The sequence below is a fragment of the Ctenopharyngodon idella genome, chromosome 3 (genome assembly GCF_019924925.1).
Source record: "Ctenopharyngodon idella isolate HZGC_01 chromosome 3, HZGC01, whole genome shotgun sequence".
Taxonomy (NCBI): Eukaryota; Metazoa; Chordata; class Actinopteri; order Cypriniformes; family Xenocyprididae; genus Ctenopharyngodon; species Ctenopharyngodon idella.
In genome coordinates this window covers 32,550,357-32,575,437 of record NC_067222.1, presented here as the reverse complement: position 1 = coordinate 32,575,437, position 25,081 = coordinate 32,550,357, and the positions used below count along the sequence as shown (strand labels likewise).

The window sequence follows — 25,081 nt, the reverse complement described above, 5'->3', positions numbered from 1 at the left end:
GCTCATCAAGGCTGCATTTATTTGATCAAAATACAGAAAAAAACAGTAATATTGTGAAATAATATTAAAATTTTAAAATAATGTTTTTCTCTTTTAATTTACTTTAAAATGTAATTTATTTCTGTGATGCAAAGCTGAATTTTCATCAGCCATTACACCAGTCTTCAGTGTCACATGATCCTTCAGAAATCATTCTAATATGATGATTTATTATCAATGTTGGAAACAGTTTGTGCTGCTTAATACAACCCGAATTCTGGAAAAGTTGGGACGTTTTTTTTTAAATTTGAATAAAATGAAAACTAAAAGACTTTCAAATCACATGAGCCAATATTTTATTTACAATAGAACATAGATAACATAACAAATGTTTAAACTGAGAAATTTTACACTTTTATCCACTAAATGAGCTCATTTCAAATTTGCTGCCTGCTACAGGTCTCAAAAAAGTTGGCACGGGGGCAATAAATGGCTGAAAAAGCAAGAAATTTTGAAAAGATTCTGCTGGGAGAACATCTGGCAACTAATTAAGTTAATTGATATCAGGTCTGTAACATGATTAGCTATAAAAGGGATGTCTTAGAGAGGCAGAGTCTTTCAAGTAAAGATGGGCAGAGCTGTGAAAGAGTGCGTAAAAAGATCATGGAATACTTTAAAAACAATGTTCCTCAACGTCAAATTGCAAAGGCTTTGCAAATCTCATCATCTACAGTGCATAACATGATCAAAAGATGCAGAGAAACTGGAGAAATCTCAGTACGTAAGGGACAAGGCCGAAGACCTTTATTGGATGCCCGTGGTCTTCGGGCCCTCAGACGACACTGCATCACTCATCGGCATGATTGTGTCAATGACATTACTAAATGGGCCCAGGAATACTTTCAGAAACCACTGTCAGTAAACACAATCCGTCGTGCCATCTGCAGATGCCAACTAAAGCTCTATCATGCAAAAAGGAAGCCATATGTGAACATGGTCCAGAAGCACCATCGTGTCCTGTGGGCCAAGGCTCATTTAAAATGGACTGTTTCAAAGTGGAAACGTGTTCTATGGTCAGATGAGTCCAAATTTGACGCCTTGTCCTCCGGGAGACCTTCCAGCGTGTTATCAGCGTTCAGTTCAAAAGCCAGCATCTCTGATGGTATGGGGGTGCATAAGTGCATACGGTATGGGCAGTTTGCATGTTTTAGAAGGCACTATGAATGCTGAAAGGTATATAAAGGTTTCCAGATGACGTCTATTTCAGGGAAGGCCTTGTGTGTTTCAGCAGGACAATGCAAAACCACATACTGCAGCTATTACAACAGCATGGCTTCGTCGTAGAAGAGTCCGAGTGCTGAATTGGCCTGCCTGCAGTCCAGATCTTTCACCTATAGAGAACATTTGGCGCATCATTAAACGAAAAATACGTCGAAGACGACCACGAACTCTTCAGCAGCTGGAAACCTATATCAGGAAAGAATGGGACCAAATTCCAACACCAGAAACACCTCGATGTCCAGACGTCTTCAAACTGTTTTGAAAAGAAGAGGAGATGCTACACCATGGTAAACATGCCCCTGTTCCAACTATTTTGAGACCTGTAGTAGGCATCAAATTTGAAATGAGCTCAATTTGTGCGTAAAATTGTAAAATTTCTCAGTTTAAACATTTGTTATGTTATCTATGTTCTATTGTGAATAAAATATTGGCTTATGGGATTTGAAAGTGTTTTAGTTTTAATTTTATTCAAATTTAAAAAACGTCCTAACTTTTCCGGAATTCGGATTGTATTTTTTCATAACCTGTGATACTTTTTTCAGGATTCTTTGATGAATAAAAAGTAAAAAAAAAAAACAGCATTTATTTAAAATAGAAATCTTTTGTCACAATATACACTACCATTCAAAAGTATGGGGTCAGTCATTTTTTAAAAAGTTTTTAATACGTTTATTCAGCAAGGATGTGTTAAATTGATAAAAAGTGATAGTAAAGACTTGTTATGAAATATTTCTATTTTGAATAAATGCTGTTCTTTTTTACTTTTTATTTATCAGTGAATCCTGAAAAAAGTATCACTGTTTCCAAAAAAACATTCAGCAGCAAAACTGCTTCCAACACTGATAATAATCAGTGTATTTAAAAATAGTAATGTGTCCAAAAATTTTGACCGGTACTATTTTATATATATATATATATATATATATATACATACAGTGGGTACGGAAAGTATTCAGACCCCCTTAAATTTTTCACTCTTTGTTATATTGCAGCCATTTGTTAAAATCATTTAAGTTCAATTTTTTTCCTCATTAATGTACACACAGCACCCCATATCGACAGAAAAACACAGAATTGTTGACATTTTTGCAGATTTATTAAAAAAGAAAAACTGAAATATCACATGGTCCTAAGTATTCAGACCCTTTGCTCAGTATTTAGTAGAAGCACCCTTTTGATCTAATACAGCCATGAGTCTTTTTGGGAAAGATGCAACAAGTTTTTCACACCTGGATTTGGGGATCCTCTGCCATTCCTCCTTGCAGATCTTCTCCAGTTCTGTCAGGTTGGATGGTAAACGTTGGTGGACAGCCATTTTTAGGTCTCTCCAGAGATGCTCAATTGGGTTTAAGTCAGGGCTCTGGCTGGGCCATTCAAGAACAGTCACGGAGTTGTTGTGAAGCCACTCCTTCGTTATTTTAGCTGTGTGCTTAGGGTCATTGTCTTGTTGGAAGGTAAACCTTCGGCCCAGTCTGAGGTCCTGAGCACTCTGGAGAAGGTTTTCGTCCAGGATATCTCTGTACTTGGCCGCGTTCATTTTTTCTCTCGATTGCAACCAGTCGTCCTGTCCCTGCAGCTGAAAAACACCTCCACAGCATGATGCTGCCACCACCATGCTTCACTGCTGGGACTGTATTGGACAGGTGATGAGCTGTGCCTGGTTTTCTCCACACATACCGCTTAGAATTAAGGCCAAAATGTTCTATCTTGGTCTCATCAGACCAGAGAATCTTATCTCTCACCATCTTGGAGTCCTCCATGCGGGCTTTCATGTGTCTTGCACTGAGGAGAGGCTTCCGTCGGGCCACTCTGCCATAAAGCCCCGACTGGTGGAGGGCTGCAGTGATGGTTGACTTTCTACAACTTTCTCCCATCTCCCGACTGCATCTCTGGAGCTCAGCCACAGTGATCTTTGGATTCTTCTTTACCTCTCTCACCAAGGCTCTTCTCCCCCGATAGCTCAGTTTGGCCGGACGGCCAGTTCTAGGAAGGGTTCTGGTCGTCCCAAACATCTTCCATTTAAGGATTATGGAGGCCACTGTGCTCTTAGGAACCTTAAGTGCAGCAGAAATTTTTTTGTAACCTTGGCCAGATCTGTGCCTTGCCACAGTTCTGTCTCTGAGCTCTTCAGGCAGTTCCTTTGACCTCATGATTCTCATTTGCTCTGACATGCACTGTGAGCTGTAAGGTCTTATATAGACAGGTGTGTGGCTTTCCTAATCAAGTCCAATCAGTATAATCAAACACAGCTGGACTCAAATGAAGGTGTAGAACCATCTCAAGGATGATCAGAAGAAACGGACAGCACCTGAGTTAAATATATGAGTGTCACAGCAAAGGGTCTGAATACTTAGGACCATGTGACATTTCAGTTTTTCTTTTTTAATAAATCTGCAAAAATGTCAACAATTCTGTGTTTTTCTGTCAATTTGGGGTGCTGTGTGTACATTAATGAGGAAAAAAAATTAACTTAAATGATTTTAGCAAATGGCTGCAATATAACAAGAGTGAAAAATTTAAGGGGGTCTGAATACTTTCCGTACCCACTGTATATATATATATATTCAAAGATACAACTGGTGTCCAATAGTGTTAGTCATTGTGTGACGTAACACTGCTCCGAATGAGTGTTAGTTTTGCCCCCTTTTAACCTCTGAAGCTTTTGCTGTGGAAGCTGTCCTCTGAAGGGAATATAGCCTATGACTTTTGAACAGAATGCACTCGTAAACATGCTAATTTTTCAGATTCAGTATCATATTTACAGTAGAATATTATAGACTTATGCAGTGCCACACATAACCTACAATCATGCTTTTTTTTTTCCTGTAGCCTCACACATTGGCCACAACCTCCTGTCCTCGCGGGTCCTGCAGTAAAGCGGAGAGGTCAGTAGAGCATCTGGGACAGACAGACGAACTGCGCTCGTTCAGAACATCAAGGTTGAACTGAAACTATACTGTGGAAAATAAGAGACTGTGAAGTTTTGCAGTGTGGTTTTTACTCCTTCAGTTTATTGTTCGAGTGATATCAGAGGCCTGAGCTCTACTGATCAAACTGATACTCATTTTTTAAAGCCGTCCATGTACATATTTAACATGTAGCATTACTCAGTGTCATAATGTAAAGGCAGAAACCAACCAAGGGGATTGAAGTCTGGAACACAATTTCACCATTAACAGCAGAGGTGACTTTGATATGCTCAAATGCGATTTCAAGCATGTGCCGTGCAAAACACTTTTAGAGCAGATGAAGATGATCTCTTCAGAATGAGAAAGCGCATTCAGATGTATATCTCCCCACTCAACAACTTTTATGAATACACATGTGGCTGTGCAGCTGACCTCTCTATTAGAGTTAGGTATATTAAACAGTACATGTATTACATTTCATTTAGGGATTTTTGGGACAGTCCCCACTCTTCATCATTTGATATGATGCTTATTTGTATCTGTTCTGAGAAGTGCTATGACGTTTTGAAGATTTTATATTTTCAGTCCGAAACTTTTATTATGCAGAGACACATAGACATGCTCGCTTCTAAGTACTTGGGCGTTTGCCGTCATAAACCTTGTAAATCTTGCCGTCGAACCCTTCGATGTCTTCTTCATGTATTTGCCGAACACGCCAGTCTGTGCTCGGACGCATTTGCAGTACAGATCGGTCCAATGTCACCCAGGATCCACCGCACTACTATCAGGTATGGTCTGTTAAGTGCTTTAGGGGGGATCCTTCGTGTCTTGTTTCTGTGATGGACAGTAACTTTGCTCCATCTTAGCGTCCTCGTGACTATACTGATAGTTCTAAGGGGGATTTTGGTTGTCATGGCACTAGAATCAAGTAATGGGGTCATATTGCAGCGTTCCACCCCGAATGCATCCATTCAGCTGAACAATGCACATGGTTCGGGTTACTGTTTTCATGAGCACACTGTATTCGGCTGTTTTGTCTTGGCGTATAGGATCTACAGTCACCTATATCAATGTGTAATAAGCTGGTATCATTCATTTCCTGAGGACAGAGGTGTACAATTGTGCAGATGTTTGTTGATATTAATAACAGCTCATGCTCTACAAATGCTGACATGTAGTCCTGTGATTTAACTAGATCGCATCATATGTGTGGCCTAAATATATTTCTTGTAATGTTTTTATTAAAGTCAGAACAAATGTTTCATGTGTATGTTTTGTATGACTATCTGCAGTGAATTCGGTACACGCTTGGCTTTGACACTTAAAATACTAGAGGATTTGTCTGTTATTTTCAAATCCACTCATGCTCGTGTGCCTGGAGGAATAGCTTTGCATGCGTGACAGTGAACATTTTTGATACAATATTTTAAAATTTATTTGGCTACCAAGGGTTGCATGCTGACACAGTTTTAATGCTTGTGTAATCTGCAACAGCTTGCATGGTTTTTTTAAGATACGACTATGCACATCTGTACAGTTTCTGTTAAGGATGCATCTCTGAATTCGACCCTTTCAGTAATCTTTATATATACCATTCAAAATTTTGGGGTTAATAAGATTTTTAAATGTTTTTAAAAGAAGCTCTTCTGCTGTCCACGTCTGCATTTATTTGATCAAAAATAGAGTAAAACAGTAAGATTGTGAAAAATGAATACAATTTAAAGTAACTGTTTTGCATTTAAATCTGTTAAAGCATCATTACTCCAGTCTTCAGTGTCACATGATCATTCTGAAATCATTCTAATATGATGATTTATTGCTCAAGAAACATTTCTAATTATAATCAATGTTGAAAACAGTTGTGCTGCTTAATATTTTTGTGGAAACCAAAAAGAACAGCATTTAAAACAATTTGTTTGTAACACTATACATTTCTTTACCATCACTTTTAATCAATTTAATGCATCGTTGCTGAATTTATTTCAAAAAAATAAATATACATATACACACATACATGTAAGAACTTTAATTTAGGGTCTAATTCTCACCATTAACTAGATGCTTATTAGCATACATATTACTAGGATATTGGCTATTTATTAGTACTAATAAAGCACCTATTAATGCCTTGTTCTGCATGACCATATTCTACATCCCTTAATCATACCCAATACCTAAACTTAACTACCTTTTATAACTACTATTAAGCGGTAATTAGGAGTTTATTGAGGCGAGTCGTAGTTAATAATTAGCTAATAGCGAGAATTGGACCCTAATCTGAAGTGTGACCATATATAAACATTTAATAAAGTAATAGTCTTTAGAAAAACAGTCAAGAATTAGATCATATTTTCAACATTTTAATAAGATAGCATGACTATTTTAACGTTATCTTAAAGAGTACGAATTTCAAAACTCTTGAGAGTCGCACAAACACAACATTCAGAACATTCACTGTGTGCGCTGTGAATTTTGAACAGAATAATATGACATACAGCCCAATAATTCCATTAAAATTTCAACCAATAAAACATAACTCCATCTTTAAATTAATGTATTCTCTGCAAGTCAGTTTCCTACAAAATATTTTGTACAAACAGATACCGGTTTAGTCAGAGCTCAAACTCTTAACATGGGAAATGACCCCCATTTACCAATGAAACACACCCCCAGGCAATTCCAACCTCTCCAATCATTTCAGAATAAGCTGAAAATATTACAAAAAAAAAAATAATCTCAAATTATCTCAGTGATAATTTAATTACAATAGTCTCTGACAGATTAATCTGAAAACAGAAAAAAAAAACATCAGACTGTCTACTTGAGAAGCAATGTTTCTTTCATTTTACTACTAATATAGTTAAAATATGCAAACAAACACATATTTGTATTTTATGAAGCAGTCTTAAAGTGTAATAGAGGGTTTAGTAAAACTACTGACAAACACTGGGGTCAGTAATGCTGGTGTGTCTAGAGCTCCAGTATGATCTGCACTAACACAAGCAGTCCTTGAGCGCCCCCTCATGGTGTGAACTCGGGCTGAACAGCCCATCTGTGACCAGCTGATCACCACAATGGTGGATCAGAAAGGCCTCTGCAGGAAGGAGATGGGGGGAGAGCCCACGCTCCGTGGACTGTGCAGATGGGAGTCATAAGAGCCTGGAGTCATGCCCACTACTGAGTCTCCATGAGGTGTTTCTCCATGCAGAAAGTCATCTTCCTCCTCCATAGACCCCTGTGAGACAAGATCAAAAAGTGTTATTAGATATTCTCTGAGATGAGTTAATGAAAAATCAATTTGACACCTTTTATAGTTTTTTCAAAGTGGCTTAAAAAACAAATCTTTGGATGGGATATTGTTATATTTATTATAAATAATTTATCCATGCACATATCTTAAGTACCCTCGTAATCTTTAATTAAAATAACTTCCCCTCCCTCTTGCAGCGACATCTGTTTACTGGCGTGAGGGCGGGACAACCTGTCACTCACATGACATTACAACCATCTAATTTCCCAAGGACAAAATCAAGTCCTGCCCAACATATTTTCTTGTTAGAGAAGCATTTCACTCAGATATACATCACAATAGGGAAGAAAAATCAATATTTTAAGTATCCAAATCCTCTTTGTGGCCACTGTGAATGCGGGTCATGCTCACCTTTCTGACTTCCTTTTTGGGCACATCTATCACACAGTCGGATGGCTCCTCCCACACCTGGTAGATTGGCTCTATGAGTTTTCCAGAGCTGTTGTAAAATTAATAAAGAAATAAAATGCTAGTAAACTATTATTCCAGTGCTGAGATTGATAGAAATTGACATGACTTCAATACCTTTTCAGAAGATATGGATCAAAAGGGAAGAAGGTATCCAGAGGGTTTGTGTTAGTGGACACGGAGTTGCCGCCCACTGAACTCCTCACCACTGGCAACAAGTGCCGGTTGTTCCGCTCGATGATGGTGTAACAGAACACGAGCTGGTACTTCCTGCCAACAGACGGGTGAAATTGCCCTCATTTGTCATGCTTTTATTTCATAAAGCTTTGTAACCCGATTAACGATCTCTCTTGTGCTGTACCTGGTGATGGCTGCAAACATGTTGGTGACAGCAGGTAGACAGACCCTCAGAGGGTTGAGCTGACACATCACTATACGCTCTAGATTCAAACCCTGAAGATACGCCAACCCTGCACAATAATCAGAAAAGAAAAATGTAGTTAAAAACACATTTGTCAAGGTCTTAGATATGTATTCATGTTAGTTCTTATAAAACAACTTTTACAAATAGTAATGAAAAAATATAAACTAAAAAGATCATGTGGTGCAGCCATTCAAATTAAAAAGTAATAGCATGCTTGTATTAATTCCACATTAAAAAATTTTTGGGGGAGTCGCACAACATTTTACAACCTGAACTGACCTTGTCTTGCTGTAAAAAATATCAAATTATCTGATATTTTAAAAGACATATTGACCTTGACACAAGGGTCCGTAAGGGTCCTCTTTATAACATTTCCCTTTTTTTCTGCATGTTGGTTGGACCACGACTTTGATTTGGCAGACAAATGTTCTTCAGATACTAAATACACAAAGCATTTTCGTTCAAATATTTTAATAATGAAAGGACTTTGATCTTTGAGGGTGCTTTCACTTGATTCCATTGCCTGGTCCGAACCAGAGTTCGCTTGCTCCCCCTCCCCCTGCTGTATTACTTGGGTCTGAAACATGGTGCGTTTACATCATCAAAGCAGCAGCTGTTATGACCCCATAGCGTTGCTCACATTTATATATGAATTTTTGAACCTTTGGTTTTGTTTTCAAAGCATAAGCACATAATGGCACTTGTGTCTATCTTCACTGAATCTACTGCAAATGTTCTAAAGAACACAGGAGGAGTCCATTTCTGCTGAAGTCTCTCTGCTCGCAGTGCATCAGTCACGCGTGTCAGGAAATTGAGTGAGAACACACAAATGCACAGTTTTATGAAATCTAACTTCATCAATAGCAGTTCACTTCTGCAATTTAAATACGATTGTGTTCATATCAGCAGCAAACCGTAATGGAGTTCACATGAATCGGACCCCAAACCATCCTTTTTATGCAGACTCGGGCACGGTTCGCAAATGCACACCCGCATTTACATCATACAAACAAACAAACCGAACTCTGACATCATTTGAACCCGGGTTTGCACCAAAAGTGCTAGTGTAAAAGCATTATGTTATCAGGATAGTTTTTGACTTTATCATTTTGACTTTATGACCCCCAAAATATCTAAATGAATTTGAGATTCAAAATAAAATACATGCTCATCTTAAAAGTGGTCATTGTTTGCATGCATTCTTTAATAAATTAACAGATCAGGGCAAAAAAAATAAAAAATTTGTTGAACTGAGCAAGAAACACAACATAAAACTAATGAAACTTCTTATATGTGACCCTGGACCACAAAACCAGTCAGAAGTCGCACAGGTATATTTGTAGCAATAGCCAACAATACATTGTATGGGTCAAAATTATTAATTTTTCTTTTATGCCAAAAATCATTAGGATATTAAGTAAAGATCATGTTCCATGAAGATATTTTCTAAATTTCCTACTGTAAATATATAAAAAAAATGATTTTTCTAAGTATTATGCATTGCTAAGGACTTCATTTGGACAACTTTAAAGGCAATTTTCTCAATACTTATATTTTTTTGCACCCTCAGATTCCAGATTTTCAAATAGTTGTATCTCGGACAAATATCGTCCTATCCTAACAAACTGTACTTCACTGGAAAGCTTATTTATTCAGCTTTTCAGATGATGTATGACCCTTATGACTGGTTTTGTGGTCCAGGGTCACATATCAAATGATTTTCATGTTAAAACATGTAAATTCCACATGTACTGACCTTTCTTTAGATTGCCCTCAAGAATGACATTGTGCCTGAAGATCAGTGTGTAAAACACAGCCTGACAGGCTGCATAAAAGGGGCCGTGTAGACTGACATCACAAAACGCTTTGGATCCTGTGTCCTGACTGTCAATGTAAAGGTGCAGCCAGGGAACTAACAGGTCCAGACAGGCCTTGACTGTCCTGTAAAAGAGAAAACTCTACAGCACCAGCTTTGACTTGTAGGTTTCAAATTATGTTTCGACAAATAAAGGAGTCCGATCAAACCCTTTTTCTTTTCCAGATACCAACAAAGAGGCATTAATGTTTAATTACCTAATCGAGGTAACAAACCACTGCCAAGAAAGATGATTAAATATTGAACTCCAATGTATTAGATAGGATAAACTGCATGATAAGGTCACGTACGATACTGGCAAAAACTTGGCTCTTGCCATGAAGCTGCCCATGTACCCAGCAGCGGCCTGTCTCAGGATGGGAGGCTGGTTGGGGCCTTGTAACAGCTTCCATAAATGATCCAAAAAAGCTTCAGCCAAACCCTGAAAAAATAAATTCATAAAGTTTTTGATGTCTAGGTATGTTGTTTTTTTTGGTTTGTTTGTTTGTGGATGAGAGAGAAGTGGGAACTCACCAGACGGAAGCTGCACAGGTAAAACATGTAGTACTGCACGTGACAGGAAGCATGAGTGGGAAGCACCACCTTATCAAACACGGACACCAGGTCTCTGTACAGAGCTTTGGTTTTCTCAATATCTACAGAGCCTAATGAGATTGAAACAACAAAAAAATAAATATATATGAATAGGAAAAATTAATGTATGAATGCATATATTAATAATGCATGTCATGAATTAAATATGATTAACGCTGGTGCATTTTGATGCCCTTCCTTACATGAAGGTATATATATTCTGCAATGTCATCCACACAAATTGACTCACACAATCATTACACATTGATTGGCATTCAAAAAGTTTGGGGCTCTCTTCTGCTCAACAAGACTGAATTTATTTAATCAAAATATTTTATTAAAATAACTGTTTTCCATTTTAATATGTATTAAGCTGTAATTTATTTCCGTGACACAAAGCTGAATTTCCAGCATCATTACTCCAGTCTTCAGTGTCACATGATCCTTCAGAAATCATTCTAATATGATAACTTTATGCTCAAGAAACATTTTTATCATCATCATCAAATTTGAAAATGGTTGCGTTGCTTAATATTTTTGTGGAAATCGTAATACATTTTTTTTAATTCTTTGATGAATAGAATGTTAATTTATTTGAAGCAAAAATCTTTTGTAACAATATAAATGCCTTTACTGTAACTTTTGATCAATTTTATGTGACCTCACTGAATAAAATAATTAATTTTATGCAAAAAACAAATTGTACTCACCCCAAACCTTTGAAAGGTTTTTTTTTTTTTTCCCCTAAATAAAGACTGAATGTGCTAACTGAATTGCAATTAAACATTCTTCCTGACCAACAGCCCTTAAAAAAAAAAAAAAAAAAAACACAACTGAGTTAAAAAAAAAAAAAAAGGTAATGTCCTGACCTTTAACATGGCACATGTCTTTAATGAAAGCCAGCAGGACAGTCATCATTGTGTCCAATTTCTCTGCCACAGGATGGACCATTACAGCTCTTTCAGGTCTTGAATTCAGTGGCGAGTCCTCTTCCTCATCCTGAAAAAAACATATAAGAAGAGTAAGATCTATGACTATTAAAACATTAAAAGAAAGACTAGGATATGAATGAGTTAGCCCTGTTTCCGATACAAACTGCTGGTTTGCTATCAAAAATAAGTTGTATAGTCCAGAGGTCTTCAACCCTGCTCCAGGAGGCCCTTAGCCCCACAAAGTTTACATCCAACCTCATCCAACCAATCAAGTCATCCTGAAGAGCTTGATTAGCTGGTTCAGGTTTGTTTGATAGGAGCAGGGTTACATAACTTATAAATCGGACTTTCCGTGTTTAAGTGCTATAATCGGGTCACCGGTGCATCTACCAACCCAGAAAACGTAAAAAAGGAAAACCCAGTAACTTTACTTTGGCAAGCCTTTCTCTGTAAGCATGTGAAAAAGCAGCTCAGATTTCGCTCCCCTTGTGAAGTAGGAAGGGGATCTTATTATAATATTACTGCCCCTTAATTTGTATGTTTCCACCCATGGTGCCGTCATTTTGTTTTCTCAAGCAAAAACAGTGTACCAGTTCTAAGGCCATGGCAAAAGTTTGAGCAGAGCATGCTAACTCTTCTGTTGTTGGCTGCACAGACGAGAACAACACTATTAAGGGTCTCGTTAGCTTGGATAGCCTGCAAGTTGACCCTGGCAAGCTTGATGATAAAAAAAAGTGTTTCTGTCGAGCAATATTTTGGAAAAAAATATTAGACCATTCACAGCATTTTACAGAACGTTAGTCTGGTGTGTATGGCTCTGTTTAGCAAACTGGTACGCTATGTATAGTGGGCGTCCATTTGGGTTTTGCACAAAATATTAACATGACGGCACATGCTAGTTGATGAGTTGAATCAACTTCACAGCAACAACATAAATTTATCCACTAACCGTTCAGAAACATCCAGATGCATTCTAAGAGTCTCTCCATCAGTGTCCGACTCCAGTTTGAACAATGTAAGGCTGAACACCGTTACTGACAATCCTCATTTTAGCTGCGTGAGATTCTCCAGCTTTGTTGTTGTTGAGCAACCGAAGCATGAGCTGTTAAAGCTCCGCCCTCTTCTGGAAAACGGGCAGCAGCTCATTTGCATTTAAAGGGACACACACAAAAATGGCGTGTTTTTGCTCACACATAAGGGCAAATTTGACTAGCTATAATAAATGATCTGTGGGGTATTTTGAGCTGAAACTTCACAGACACATTCTGGGGACACCAGAGACTTATATTACATCTTGTGAAAAGGGGCATAACAGGTCCCCTTTAAAGACTGCTAATATAGACTACTTTTATGAAAATTTTGCCTTTTTTTTTTTAAGCTTGAAAGTTCCAGTCCACATTCACTGCAAGTAAAACAGTGAATACAATACATTCTTCGAGATTACACAGAAGAAAGACAATCATAGATGTTTGGAACGACATGAGGGTAAGTAAATAATGACTTATCCTTAATTTTTGCTGAACTATCCCTTAAAATTTGTCTCACTGAGTATGTTCTGTATATCTGCGTTTGGCTTTTTGTGCTTTTATGGAGTGTTTTGGACTCACCATGTTGAAGAGGCAATCATCCTGCGGTGCTTCACTAATATCTTGCTGAGCTTCACTTTCCACTTCTTCAATCTCACTCCGTGGTGCACTAACCTAAATGTCAAAACCAGCAGTCAAACATCTGCTCAGTTGCAAAGACATCAGTACAGTGCTTGAACAAAAGCCACTTACATCTAGCGTGAGCATCTTGCTGATGATGAGCTCTAAGATGTCTCTCCTCAGGTCAGGGATGTAGGCCGAAGCCCTCAACAGGTTGTGCACATAACACTCCTGTGTGGACAGATAACACAGTCTCAGCACAATCACATTCAAACATATAATCACATCACTATACTCAAATACTGGATTTAAATGCTGTGGAAAACCTTTCCAAATAACTCACAAGTGTTCTGGAGGACTTCTTCACAAAAGGGAACTTCTCAGAGAGGATTGGCATAAGGAATCGACTGGTTCTAAAAGAGCAAGGCAGTGTTTATTAGTGACTGCTAAACACTGAAAGAAGCTTTTGGGGGTTTTGTAAGACACTTACGATGGGACATATCTTGTAATCAGCTGTAAGGCTTGATGACACTGATCAAATGTCTTCGGCAGATCTGCATGAAGTTAAAAAGAAACAGTGAATTATGGAGTGAAGTAGAAGGTTAATTAAGTTTGAGGCGAGCATTATATTTTAATGTTTTTGAAAGAAGTCTCTTATGCTTACCAAAGCTTAACATTATAAATGTCTTTACTGTCACTTTTGATCAATTTATTTTAATGAGTACTTGCTGAATAAAAGTATAATATAATGGTACATCAACAAAAACAATAGTCAAAAGGCCTGTCATGATCATAAATTTTGTGCTGACGATTGTCATACAAATAACTGTGTAAGCTTAGAAACCTTAATGAATTTTTTGTTTCGAATCATTGGTTCAGAGCGTGTTTCAAACTGCCAAAGTCACGTGATTTCAGTAAACATGGCTTCGTTACGTCATAACTGTTTCGAAACGTTTCAGTTTTAATGGTTCACCGCTGGGGGCGATCTCTGTGAACCCATGAATCAAGCGGATTCACTGAGGTTCACCCCCCCAGTGATGAACCCTTGAACAAGTGTCTCTCTGATCAGTTTTATGCACTTGTAGACATTTGTATAATTAAAAGGAACAATAGTAGTTAATAAGTCTCTTATTGGCCTGTTTAGCTAAACCATCCATAGAACAAACAAAACAAGCCCTTAAAAAAAGATAAAAGAACACATATTACACAGACACTTAATATTTAATGATATTAGATGACTAGTTAATTGTATTTGATAGATAATACTTTTAATAAAACACTTGAAATTGGTTTTTAAAAGGTGTTTTATGCATGTTTGGCCTGAGTTTTTGTTGCATTTACACTGTTTTGACCGGCTTCGAAACAGTGAATCATTTGGCGAAGCATTTGGTTCAATTGATTCAAAGCTTCGAAAAGCTGTGTTTCTCCCATCACTAGTAACAGGTTTGTTTTTTTTTAGTAATAATTATATAAATTTTTAATAATATTAATATAAATATTTATAATATAATATAATGCCATCTGATTAAACACACAAGTCTTCATTTCATATGAAGGAAGACCTTTGACTATCATGTGTGTACTTTATCACTGTTCTTTTGATGGTATTTTTAAGTGCTTAAATTTCCATTATTTGGATGGAAAAATGTAACTGTACAACCGAACAATTATTGCAGTTATCTCAAATAATTGCGATTAGATAGAATAACCACAATCATACAATTAATTAAATAATCGTGACAGGCCTAATAGCACATAAGAAGTTATATAACGAAATACACCAACTTTCATCTTCGTCATCAGAATCTGAAAAATCCACATTTCCCTCCTGGATTCTTATTCTCTCTGGGGAAAAAGGCAAAAAACAACATGAGTTTAAGTGATCTGAACAAAAAATTTTGTGAAGCATTAACAAGAAATCATAATAAATCTTACTTGGTGCAAAATTAGAGACAACCATTCCAAGACAGGCTCTGAGATGAACCGTCTGGGCCGACACTAGATTACTCAGAAAAGCCAGATATTCATCCACGACAGCCTGATTGCGACCGAGCCATGGTAGCTTCTGTATGGGGAAACATTTCATATGTTACAGCTAAAATGTCCTGACTGTATTTGATTATCATGTGACATATTGCTGTTTCACTCACCAAAACAACATGTATTAATTGCTCATGATCCTTGCCGAGTTGAGTGACACAAACCCTGAATTCCTGCAACCAGCTGATAATTTGAGCATCCTACAATGAGATACATAATAATGAGGAAGTAAATTTCTAATGTGCATGTTTAAACAAACTCCAGAATTACCAATCACTTGTGCTTACTAAATAAGGATTTTTAAACATCATTTTGATTCAGAAGGATTTGCCAGTGAATCATTAATGCTGATTTGTGAGTCTGTTTGACCAATTAACTGAAAAGCGACTCGAGAGAAACTACTAAACATCACTATGACTTGAAATTGTTTTATAGCTGAATTGAATTCATTTCATAATTGATGAACTTTGCAACACTAGCACTATTATTGAACTGAATGGAGTCAACATTGAACTAAACACAATTCTGAGCATGAGAACCCTGAAATATCCATTAGGCTAAGAACAATACTTGCCTTAATATCAGGATCTGAGAGTTGATGTTTTATCAGTTCGTAGTCACTTGAGTCGCCCTGTAGACGTCACATCGACATGTCAGGGCATGATTAACAGACAGTGATATCTATTATTAGCTTTATATTGTATTTACAATCTGGCCGTACTTACCTGTTGTAGTTTAACTAAAGTATTGGCAACATTGCCTCCAAAACGCACGGTTTTCATTGGAGGTGAATTGAGAAAATCTCTGCCCTCAAATTCCATTATGTATCGCAAATACTCTTAATCTGAGAACATAAAATAAAAAAGACATTAGAGTCAATGACATGTGACAAATGACATCCGCTTCACAATTCATTCAGTATATAACAGCTGCCTCCATATACACTAGAAAAAATCAACAATAAAAAGACAAACGCTGTATAAAGATGGTTAAAGACTGCACGTAGTTACTAAAACGACTATATCAGGCGAGTTAATAGATGACAACTTACCAAATAATGTATATTCAAAACAAGTTATAATTAAATCAGGCATTATAGGTGAGATATCAAAATAGTCACATGCGCAACCATGCCGAGCTCTGCGCAACCGGATGCTCTCATACCGCTGTTTTGTTATTACGGAAGTAACGTTAGCCGGTTTAGTTCAGTTGCGCTCTAGAAACAAAAAGTTCTGCCACCTGGTGGTTTGAAGTGTAATGACTCGATAAATGCCTTTCCTGTGTTTCCTCATTAGAACGGAGCAAGTACATTTCCCGGCCAAAAAAAAGTAGCTCTTTGGATTTTAATAGGCACATACTTAAGAATCTATGGATGGATCATTATTACAGTGATTATTATGTTTCTAGCATGTTATATATTTGGCAACGGTTCTTTTAACCCTAAAAAATGGAGTGTGTAGCTTTACATTTCATAAACAACAATGTATGAAGACACATCATGGCCATATTCCAGGATGACAATGTCAAGATTCATCAGGCTCAAACTGTGAAAGAATTGTTGGGAGGGAGCATGAAGAATCATTTTTCACACATGAATTGGCACCTCTGAGTCCAGACCTTTCATTCAATGTCTTTGGGATGTGCTGGAGGAGACTTTACAGAGTGCTCGCCTCTTGCATTGTCAATACAAGATCTTGACCAAAAATTGATGCACCTCTTGATGGAAATAAATGTTGTGATGTTATTTCCATCAAGAGGTGCATCAATTTTTGGTCAAGATCGTGTATTAGATTCTTAAGTATTTGCCTATTTTTGGCCGGGCAGTGTACATAGCTATTATATAAAACTGTCAAGAGTCAAATTTTAAGCCTGGCATATTATAACGTCTATATAATCGTATTATCATTTACTTCCAATGTATGGACAAAAAAAAGAGAAGAAAAAAATTACATTTCTCAGACATTTCTCAAAATTTCCTCAAAAGAAAGTCATAGAAAAAAAGTCATTTGTTTTGAAAGGACATGAAGGTGAGTAAATAATGACAGAGTTTTAATTTGGCGGTGAAATTTCCCTTAATATTTTTTGTACAATTTGTGTGAGATCAAACAATTGGTGGACACCTTATTGAAGACCCCTGGCACATAGGATTAGAAAACTGTCACATTTAAAATCTACAAAATGTAATTTCTTATGTTTTTCCTTTTCATTTTACCATGAAATATGCAGAACATGTTCTTTTGGAAGACTCCCCCCATATTGTAGAATAAAATATTAAGTGTCCCATGTTGTAACAAAGTTTAGGAAGAAAAGACCTCTCAATAAACATGACCAGATTCTTTGGTTTAGCTTAAGTGTGCGATTGTTTTAAACAGGCAGTTTTAAACAGTGTCAGAGCATTAACACCTTTGAAATTACTTAAAAAATAAAGCTATAAATCCACCTGAAAGCTGAACAAAAATATCTAGTAAACTCTTGTGAAAAAGTGAGGACTGTCGTTGAGTTAACGATCAAACTGTCTGCCAGCCATCTGCTTCATTTACACCTACTGATTCTAAATTGGTATGAGCAAACAAAGATAAGAGGAAGCAAACCTAATAACACTTCTCACTGTCCAAAGGTTGTACAGTAGAGATGTATGAGATTCAATAAAAGCAGGACACTAAAGAACTAGGTTTCAGTCATATGTCATATGTTGGTTGAAACCTTTAAATCAGATACAGATACAAAATACACAATTAAATGTAGGAAAATACATAATTGTATGTATTTTGTCATACAGCCATTTCGTCAGTGCATAATCTCAGTGTATAGTACAAAACACAAAATCAGTCAAATCAACAAAAATAATACAAAATGTCATTCAATTGTAAACATTTTCAATAAAAAACACCAAAGTCAAAAATGAATGTTTCAATAGGAGAGAAAAACAAAACTTTGCTCAGGCAATGTCATATGGTTGAATATCCTCTTCTGTAATCTGTCAAAATAAAAGAAGAAAATGTTATTTAAAAAGTCTCTCTCTCTCTCTCTCTCTCTCCAGAAGTGCCTGATTGTTCTAACCCACTTAAAAAAACATAACACATTTTTGTGCTTTCATACATTTTTCATACAGTTTTTAAATACTTAACTTTGCTGTACATTTTTTATTTATTTTATTGCCCTCCATACAGTGTATACCTTCTTTACAACAATGTATGCAGAATCAAATTATAAATTAGGCCTATATCAGATGGTAAAGAAATATCTTCATATCATACATTAGCAGAATGAATCTGAATGTTTACTTAAATATGAAGATAAATCTGTCATGTTTTACATCACAGGTCTCCTCTGCTGAACTGAGCTATTGTAGGTTTCGTGGTTAATGTTTAACAGAGTGGTCTGCCCTTACTTGTGATGCAAATACTTCCTCAAAGTCATTTCTTTAGCATGTTTTCTATGCCTGTATAACCAATTTTCATTCCATGCCAATTATTAAATCAAGAATAAGTGATGACACAATAAAATATTTAAAAACACACACTTTGAGTATTAAAACAATTAATTTCAAACATGAATCGATAAACTGCTGAAGTTGGCATTGTTATTATGTCTATTACTGATACAATACAGGCAATCAAACGTAATTAAATTGTATTAACCTGTATGGTTCATATGGCCTGTGTTTCTGTCACTGCCGAAGACACAGTGCTCACATTATCCTGAGAGGTCATTGCAAAAGTCACTGGTACTTGACCGCCTTCTCTTCTGTGCTTTGCTTGACCGGGAACTGCCCCTTGACCTCGAGTTCCCCCATTTCTCCTGAAAGAGTTTCTGATTCCGCTCGAGAGGCGACTGGAGAACCTCCTGACAACCCCAGCCAAACCTCTGCCCTTCTTCAGCAAACCCACATCATCCTCAAGCTCCTCGGGGGGCACCTCAATATTACCCGTGTACCAGAAAACCCACCAGATGAGACTCAGGAAAATGATGATAGCGCCTGCATATATCAAAAAGTCATAGAAAAAAAATTCTCCAAACACCCCAAGCAATAATATGATGAGACCAAGAACGTCGAAAGCCACCGCGAGCCAGAACGCGCAAGAACAGCGCCCGAGACCGCCCGGCGCTGCCTCCATCTCCAAGGTGTTTTTATGGTTATTTTGGTCGTTTGGAGCTGTTGAATCGCTTTTTTGAAAAACCAGCGGCCTAAATGAAGCGTTTGGAAGGGTTTTTAAACTGTTTTCGTTTGTTTCATAGCCATAGGTAAGCAGCGCGAAGGAAGGAGCTCTCCGTTAACACTTTACCTGGAAGGGAGTGGCATAGAGCTGTGGGTGCGTCTTATCTACACAGACTCACCTAGACACTAGCCCAATGCTGCCCCGAGTGTACGACACAACACTCGTCCAATATAGGCGACTGTGGGCCTTCAGGTATACTAAATGTAAACACTTACAGTACATTTTCAAGTATAGTATAGTATAAGCATGGTTTCAGAATCCTTTTCTGATCTTTTTTTGGATGGCAGTGGGGTTTTTTCAAGATACAGATTTTCAGTGAAAATGTAATAATATATCAATACAATATATTAACAATTTCTTAGAAATAAATACAATAATTAATAAAAAAAATTGTTAAAAAAATATTTTATATATATGGTAGCCTATATATGTGATAAGTTTCAGAATCTTTCTGCCATTTTGTTTAATTTCTTTAATTTGTTTAATATTTGTGTGTTTATTTATTTATTTTTTGATAGTAGAGGCTATACCAAGCTTAAAATCTTATCAGGTCTGTGCTTTCCAAAAGCACCATGAGCCTGGTGGCAACATGATCAACTTGGGCTCACGATGCTTTTGGGAAACGCAGCCCCGGACTGTCTTGCTACTCCCAAACAGCTAAAAAAAAAAATGCTTTAAAAATGCAGATTAAGTTTAAATAAAATGTCCTTCAAAGTCTCGAGCAGGGTTAGGGAAAGTTACTTTTTAAAGTAATGCATTACAATATTGCATTACTCCCGAAAAAGTAACTAATTTCGTAATTAGTTACTTTTTATGCAAACTTTGCAAATGTGTTTTTATTACTTTTGCTTTACTTTTTCTCATCTGGGCTGAGCTTGCTTGGTTGTTTTTTTTTTAAATAAAAAAAAAACCCTGATATTTTTGGCAAATGTATATATCACACCAAAAGTGAAATGAATAAGCCTCAGGCTGAAGGAAGTGCAAGTTTATGCCTGTACAGTAGAGGGCGCAGCTCTAACAAACATTTCATCTGTGCTGCCATTCTGTAGCACAGAAGAATAAAATAAAATAATTTCATAATAAAATTACTTCAGCAATAAAAATAAAAGATGAAACAAATGTCATGTTTATCTAAAGTCATTTCTGCTTATTATGGTTAAATTGGATCATCAAATGTCAGCAGCAAAGACATTGGTTAATAAAGTGAGATTAAATACATAAAGTATATCTGTGTAACTGAACATTAAATTATTGCACATTTTTGTAATATTTTGCATTTCACTGTTTTTATTCATTTTATTCACTGTATCTGTTTTTGTGCAAGTGAGATGAGTAAATTCTCACATTTAGTCTAGAACTACAATGACCATCGTGTTTACACACAACATGAAGTTGATTCCTCACATGGGGACAGAAGAGGTGTCAGTCAATAAATGGGAAAACAAAGTAACTTGTTGATATTTTCTTGTAAATGTAGAAGTAATGCATTACTTTACTAGTTACTTGAAAAAAGTAATCTGATTACATAACTTGCATTACTTGTAATATGCGTTACACTGCTCCTGAGTGTAAATTATTTAACTTGCTAATGCAACCAAGTGGTGCACATCATGCAAATTGCATGTAAGAAATGACTAAAAGTATTATGGCAACTAACTATAAAAACAAACCTGAATGAAACACTTTTAATGTTTATTCACATCCTTCTTAATTTGTCTAAAATATCATCCATTTTAAAACCAAAATAAAAAAGCATTTTTGAAACTATTATGCCAAAATCATGACATACATGTCCCTAACAGAGGATTTTTGTCAACTGTTATCAGAGGTCATACATAGAAGACAGAGCGCGCACAGCAGACATTTTTGCCCTTCCAAGATTAGCAAGTGTGTGATCCTGCCTAATCCACCACAGACAATCAGTACCGGAAAAGCTGTTTATCTGTTACCCAGCATCACCCTCAATATCTCATAAAATCTACATTAAGCTGTTGCATTTCACAATTCTGCATCGTTAAATACCTCACCTCTCACATACACTTTCATAAAACAGAAACTTTACAACTCATCTACAACTAGCAACATCTACATCTACATCTACAACTCTAACTAAAATACATTGTGTAAACTGCAGAAAGCAATATATAATCACAATAAATATTTTTAATAATATACAAATCTTTTGATCAATGCATCCCTTATGAATAAATGTGCATGTTATGTAAACCTTATGAGTTTCTCTTTGGAAAGATAGTCATGTTTGGAAAAAACACTACATAGTATGTCCATTTTTTTTTTTTTTTTTCAATAAATTAATAAGGTATTTGGGTTAAATGGCAACCTAATGTCAGAGCTGGATCAAGGGACTGAGGGGAACTGGGGCATAAATGTCACAAGACCCCTCCAAACCACGCAGCAACACTATGCAGTAAAATGTATAAAGACACAATTCATTTCCCTTCCATATAAACAAACTGAATAACATAAAACGTAAAACTTTACAAAATAAAGTGTTTTCTTTTAGCATAAATATAAATGAAAGGTGTGTATACGTTAATTATAAATTAATTTAATATAACTTTTAATAAGATCATAACGTGACAAGATTTATAAACACAGCCTCAATACACCATTGTGGGACAGAACTGTCCAACCGCAAAGGCACAAAGTTGTTTACGTGCGCCACTGTATCTCTATTTCTCCTCGTCGGTACTGCGAGGTAGAAGCCGTTTTTTGGGGGCCATGACCCAAGCTAAGGCCACTGCTGCTGTCCCATCCCCACTCTGTCGTGAGAAACATAAGAACGTGGCCCACAGGAATGCTGAACAGCCCATAAATGCTGTCCTCAGATAGAGAGGCATCAGAACAAAATTCAGAAACTGCAAGAAAATACATATTATTCAACATAAATAGTCATAGGATGAGAAAAATGAACAATTCAGTTTAAGAATATTGACAAAGCAAAGGATCAAGCAGTATTTATGGCATGGCTATCTGTGTGTATATGTTATGTGGTGACAAAATTACCTGCATGAATGGCCAGTACATTAGTCCAGTCTGAAATGTGAAAAAATATATTTAGACTATTAGCCATAATGAATCCTTTAGACTTTTTGGTCTTTAAATATTACACTCAAGTCAGGAGTTCAACACATTAAAGGGCTAGTTCACCCAAATATGAAAATTCTGTCATTATTTACATCATTTACTCACCCTCAAGTTGTTCTAAACCTGTACGAGTGTCTTTGTACTGTTGAACACAAAAGAAGATATTTTAAAGAATGTTGGTAACCAAATGTTTTCATATGCTACGAATGGGGACTAACAACTGTTTGGTTTCCAACGTTCTTCGAAATATCATCTTTTGTGTTCGAAGGAACAAAGAAACTCATACAGGTTTAAAACAACATGAGGGTGAGTAAATGATAACAGAATTTTCATTTTTGGGTGAACTATCCCTTTAATACACTATTATATATGTTACAATGCTTAATCTTAAGTTAATGAAACATATATATTTAGATTTTAAAGGAAAACCACGCATGTTTGTATATCTTGACATGGACAGTAGAAAATCTTGGCTCAAACACACAAGTTGAACCTTCGTTGGATTTTTCAACTACCATATGTGATTTAGACATTGATGAACTATCCTCTGTAAAAGGGGCTAGCTGGTAAAAGATGACTTCCCAATGGGCCTACCTTGTATGTATTAAAAAACTTTTCTCGCCAGTCTGCAAATATGTCCTCTTTGCCCTCTAAGAAACTCACACCTGTAAAGATAGAGAACTGGGTGACTACAATAGAACAGACAAACAAGTGTAATATACGTGACTGAGTTGGTATATTTACCTGTGTAGAAGACACTGGTCGCCAAAGGTGAAGCAAAAGTTTGGTCCAAAAGCAATTTGCGGAAAATCATACTAACCGATCTTCCCGGGAAACGATGTTCTAAGGCTCGTAACCAGAAGTAATTGAAGTTACCTTGGAAACTCAGAGCAACAATCGCCACGTTTCTCGTGTGCTTCCAGTCCATTTCATCTCTCTGCGCGATGCACTGATGGACGAAATCCCCACCGGCGAACAGGCATCCGTACAGAGTCACATTACTGATCCAAGGCAATACCTTTGCTCGTTTAAAAAAAGATTTTCTCATGTTCAACAAAACGACAAACCGTTGTATTCTGTAACCTTTGTAAATGATGTCGAAGGGCACAAAACAAAACGGTGACCTGACATTGACAGACGGCCGTGGCTATAAGCTCATAAAATGACCTTTTGCTTAGTACAAGTCAAATATTCACTTATCTCTTTTGTTTCTAGTCAGTTTGGTTCAATATATTTTAAAAGGCACAGTAAAGTTACAGGTTAACAGTTTGACAGCTCATTGTGACTCTTGGTGAACATCCTTCGGAAACATTACAAGATCATTACAAAGCACTGCCAATTAAAACACAGATCAATCGAGTACTTTTGGTTCAGTCCATCTTCTTTAACTTTAAAAGGGACAGCAATGCAAAAGTAAGAATTACGGTTCAATAATCCATTTAGCAATTAAATTAAAAGGTTCCAGCGCGCGTTCATAGAGTGATCAGCAGTTTCCCGTTACTTAGTCAGATGCTCAAATCCTACATTAATCTGCCCGCGCGCTCCTGCGCGTTCAAGGGTGGCGCGCTTTGATCTGATCTGTATGTAATAAAGATCGGCCGCGCATACTCAGCAAGACCAGTTACCAGATCTTTATGTTCGTGGTGCGATCAACGTTTAATGCTTGAAATGTTAATATTTCATCCTTATATATGCTTTAGAGGACAACTGAAAATATGACACTCTAATCATGTGGGGTTTTTTTTTTTTTTTGGTATTGAGATATTATTTACCTGTACAACCATGCACTTAATATGCAAAGGCTTCCCAAAATGTTTATTTTTAAATATTTGCTTAATGCCTCAGGTTTTGCATATCCTGTCTGATTCGTTACTTTGTGTTGGATCTTTTCAATGAATCAGCTGAAGAGTCTGTTCCCAACTCCGTTTCGTAATGAAAAATGGGTTATTAAATACCCGAATAACAGCAATAGTTTTATCCACACACGAATCTAATTTGTTTTTGGTAAATAGTAGGTATTTTAATCAATTATGCAATCAGTGTTTTTAAAAAAAAACAATTTGCAAAAACATTTCAACCAAACTATGTATATTAATTTGAATGCAAATCATATTTTGGTTTTGAATGACTAGTTTTTAGGAGCTCAATCATAGCTACAACAAATTGAACTTGAACACGTTAATTTTATTTATTTGGACTTAATCATAAAAGCATGTGATGCCACGCCGAGATGTCAGAGACCACGTGATGACGCACAAGAATAACTGAATCAGGGTTTTCGAATCTTTTTTTATTTGATGTTTTGCAACGAACTGTTCGAACGAACCGATTCGCGTTGGAGTCCACGCACTACACTGCATCATTACATGTCTTTG

General features: G+C 36.6%; 4 protein-coding genes across 9 annotated transcripts in view; 1 reads left to right on the top strand and 3 right to left on the bottom strand.

Moving 5' to 3' along the window:
• The window catches only part of si:dkeyp-72e1.9 (syntaxin-binding protein 4), a 53,999-nt gene extending 48,568 nt beyond the window's left edge, over nucleotides 1–5,431 (top strand). For all 6 annotated transcript variants that reach the window (XM_051888060.1, XM_051888057.1, XM_051888059.1 and 3 more), the window contains exon 22: nucleotides 4,090–5,431. In XM_051888060.1, coding sequence (XP_051744020.1) covers nucleotides 4,090–4,153 — 64 coding nt within the window. In that variant the 3' untranslated portion in view covers nucleotides 4,154–5,431. The remainder of the gene's footprint in view (nucleotides 1–4,089) is intronic.
• Nucleotides 5,432–6,513: 1,082 nt separating this feature from the next.
• Nucleotides 6,514–16,593, bottom strand: rrn3 (RRN3 homolog, RNA polymerase I transcription factor). The gene is made up of 18 exons (XM_051888061.1): nucleotides 16,430–16,593; nucleotides 16,104–16,222; nucleotides 15,953–16,009; nucleotides 15,489–15,578; nucleotides 15,274–15,403; nucleotides 15,124–15,183; nucleotides 13,829–13,892; nucleotides 13,682–13,751; nucleotides 13,471–13,569; nucleotides 13,300–13,392; nucleotides 11,630–11,759; nucleotides 10,701–10,831; nucleotides 10,478–10,608; nucleotides 10,068–10,252; nucleotides 8,249–8,357; nucleotides 8,005–8,157; nucleotides 7,831–7,918; nucleotides 6,514–7,404 (listed from the first exon to the last, which is right to left on the bottom strand). Exons 2-18 carry the CDS (start codon nucleotides 16,197–16,199, stop codon nucleotides 7,252–7,254), a joined length of 1,839 nt encoding a protein of 612 aa, XP_051744021.1. The 5' UTR covers nucleotides 16,200–16,222; nucleotides 16,430–16,593; the 3' UTR covers nucleotides 6,514–7,251.
• Nucleotides 16,594–18,050: 1,457 nt separating this feature from the next.
• Nucleotides 18,051–19,684, bottom strand: si:dkeyp-72e1.6 (transmembrane protein 238-like). Its single transcript, XM_051888066.1, has 2 exons — nucleotides 19,020–19,684; nucleotides 18,051–18,355 (listed from the first exon to the last, which is right to left on the bottom strand). Exon 1 carries the CDS (start codon nucleotides 19,494–19,496, stop codon nucleotides 19,029–19,031), a length of 468 nt encoding a protein of 155 aa, XP_051744026.1. The 5' UTR covers nucleotides 19,497–19,684; the 3' UTR covers nucleotides 18,051–18,355; nucleotides 19,020–19,028.
• A 1,427-nt stretch (nucleotides 19,685–21,111) lies between these two features.
• On the bottom strand, nucleotides 21,112–24,947 carry mpv17l (MPV17 mitochondrial membrane protein like). The gene is made up of 4 exons (XM_051888065.1): nucleotides 23,451–24,947; nucleotides 23,301–23,371; nucleotides 22,626–22,655; nucleotides 21,112–22,477 (listed from the first exon to the last, which is right to left on the bottom strand). The coding sequence occupies exons 1-4, from the start codon at nucleotides 23,752–23,754 to the stop codon at nucleotides 22,292–22,294; spliced, it is 591 nt and encodes a 196-aa protein (XP_051744025.1). The 5' UTR covers nucleotides 23,755–24,947; the 3' UTR covers nucleotides 21,112–22,291.
• Nucleotides 24,948–25,081: the final 134 nt, after the last annotated feature.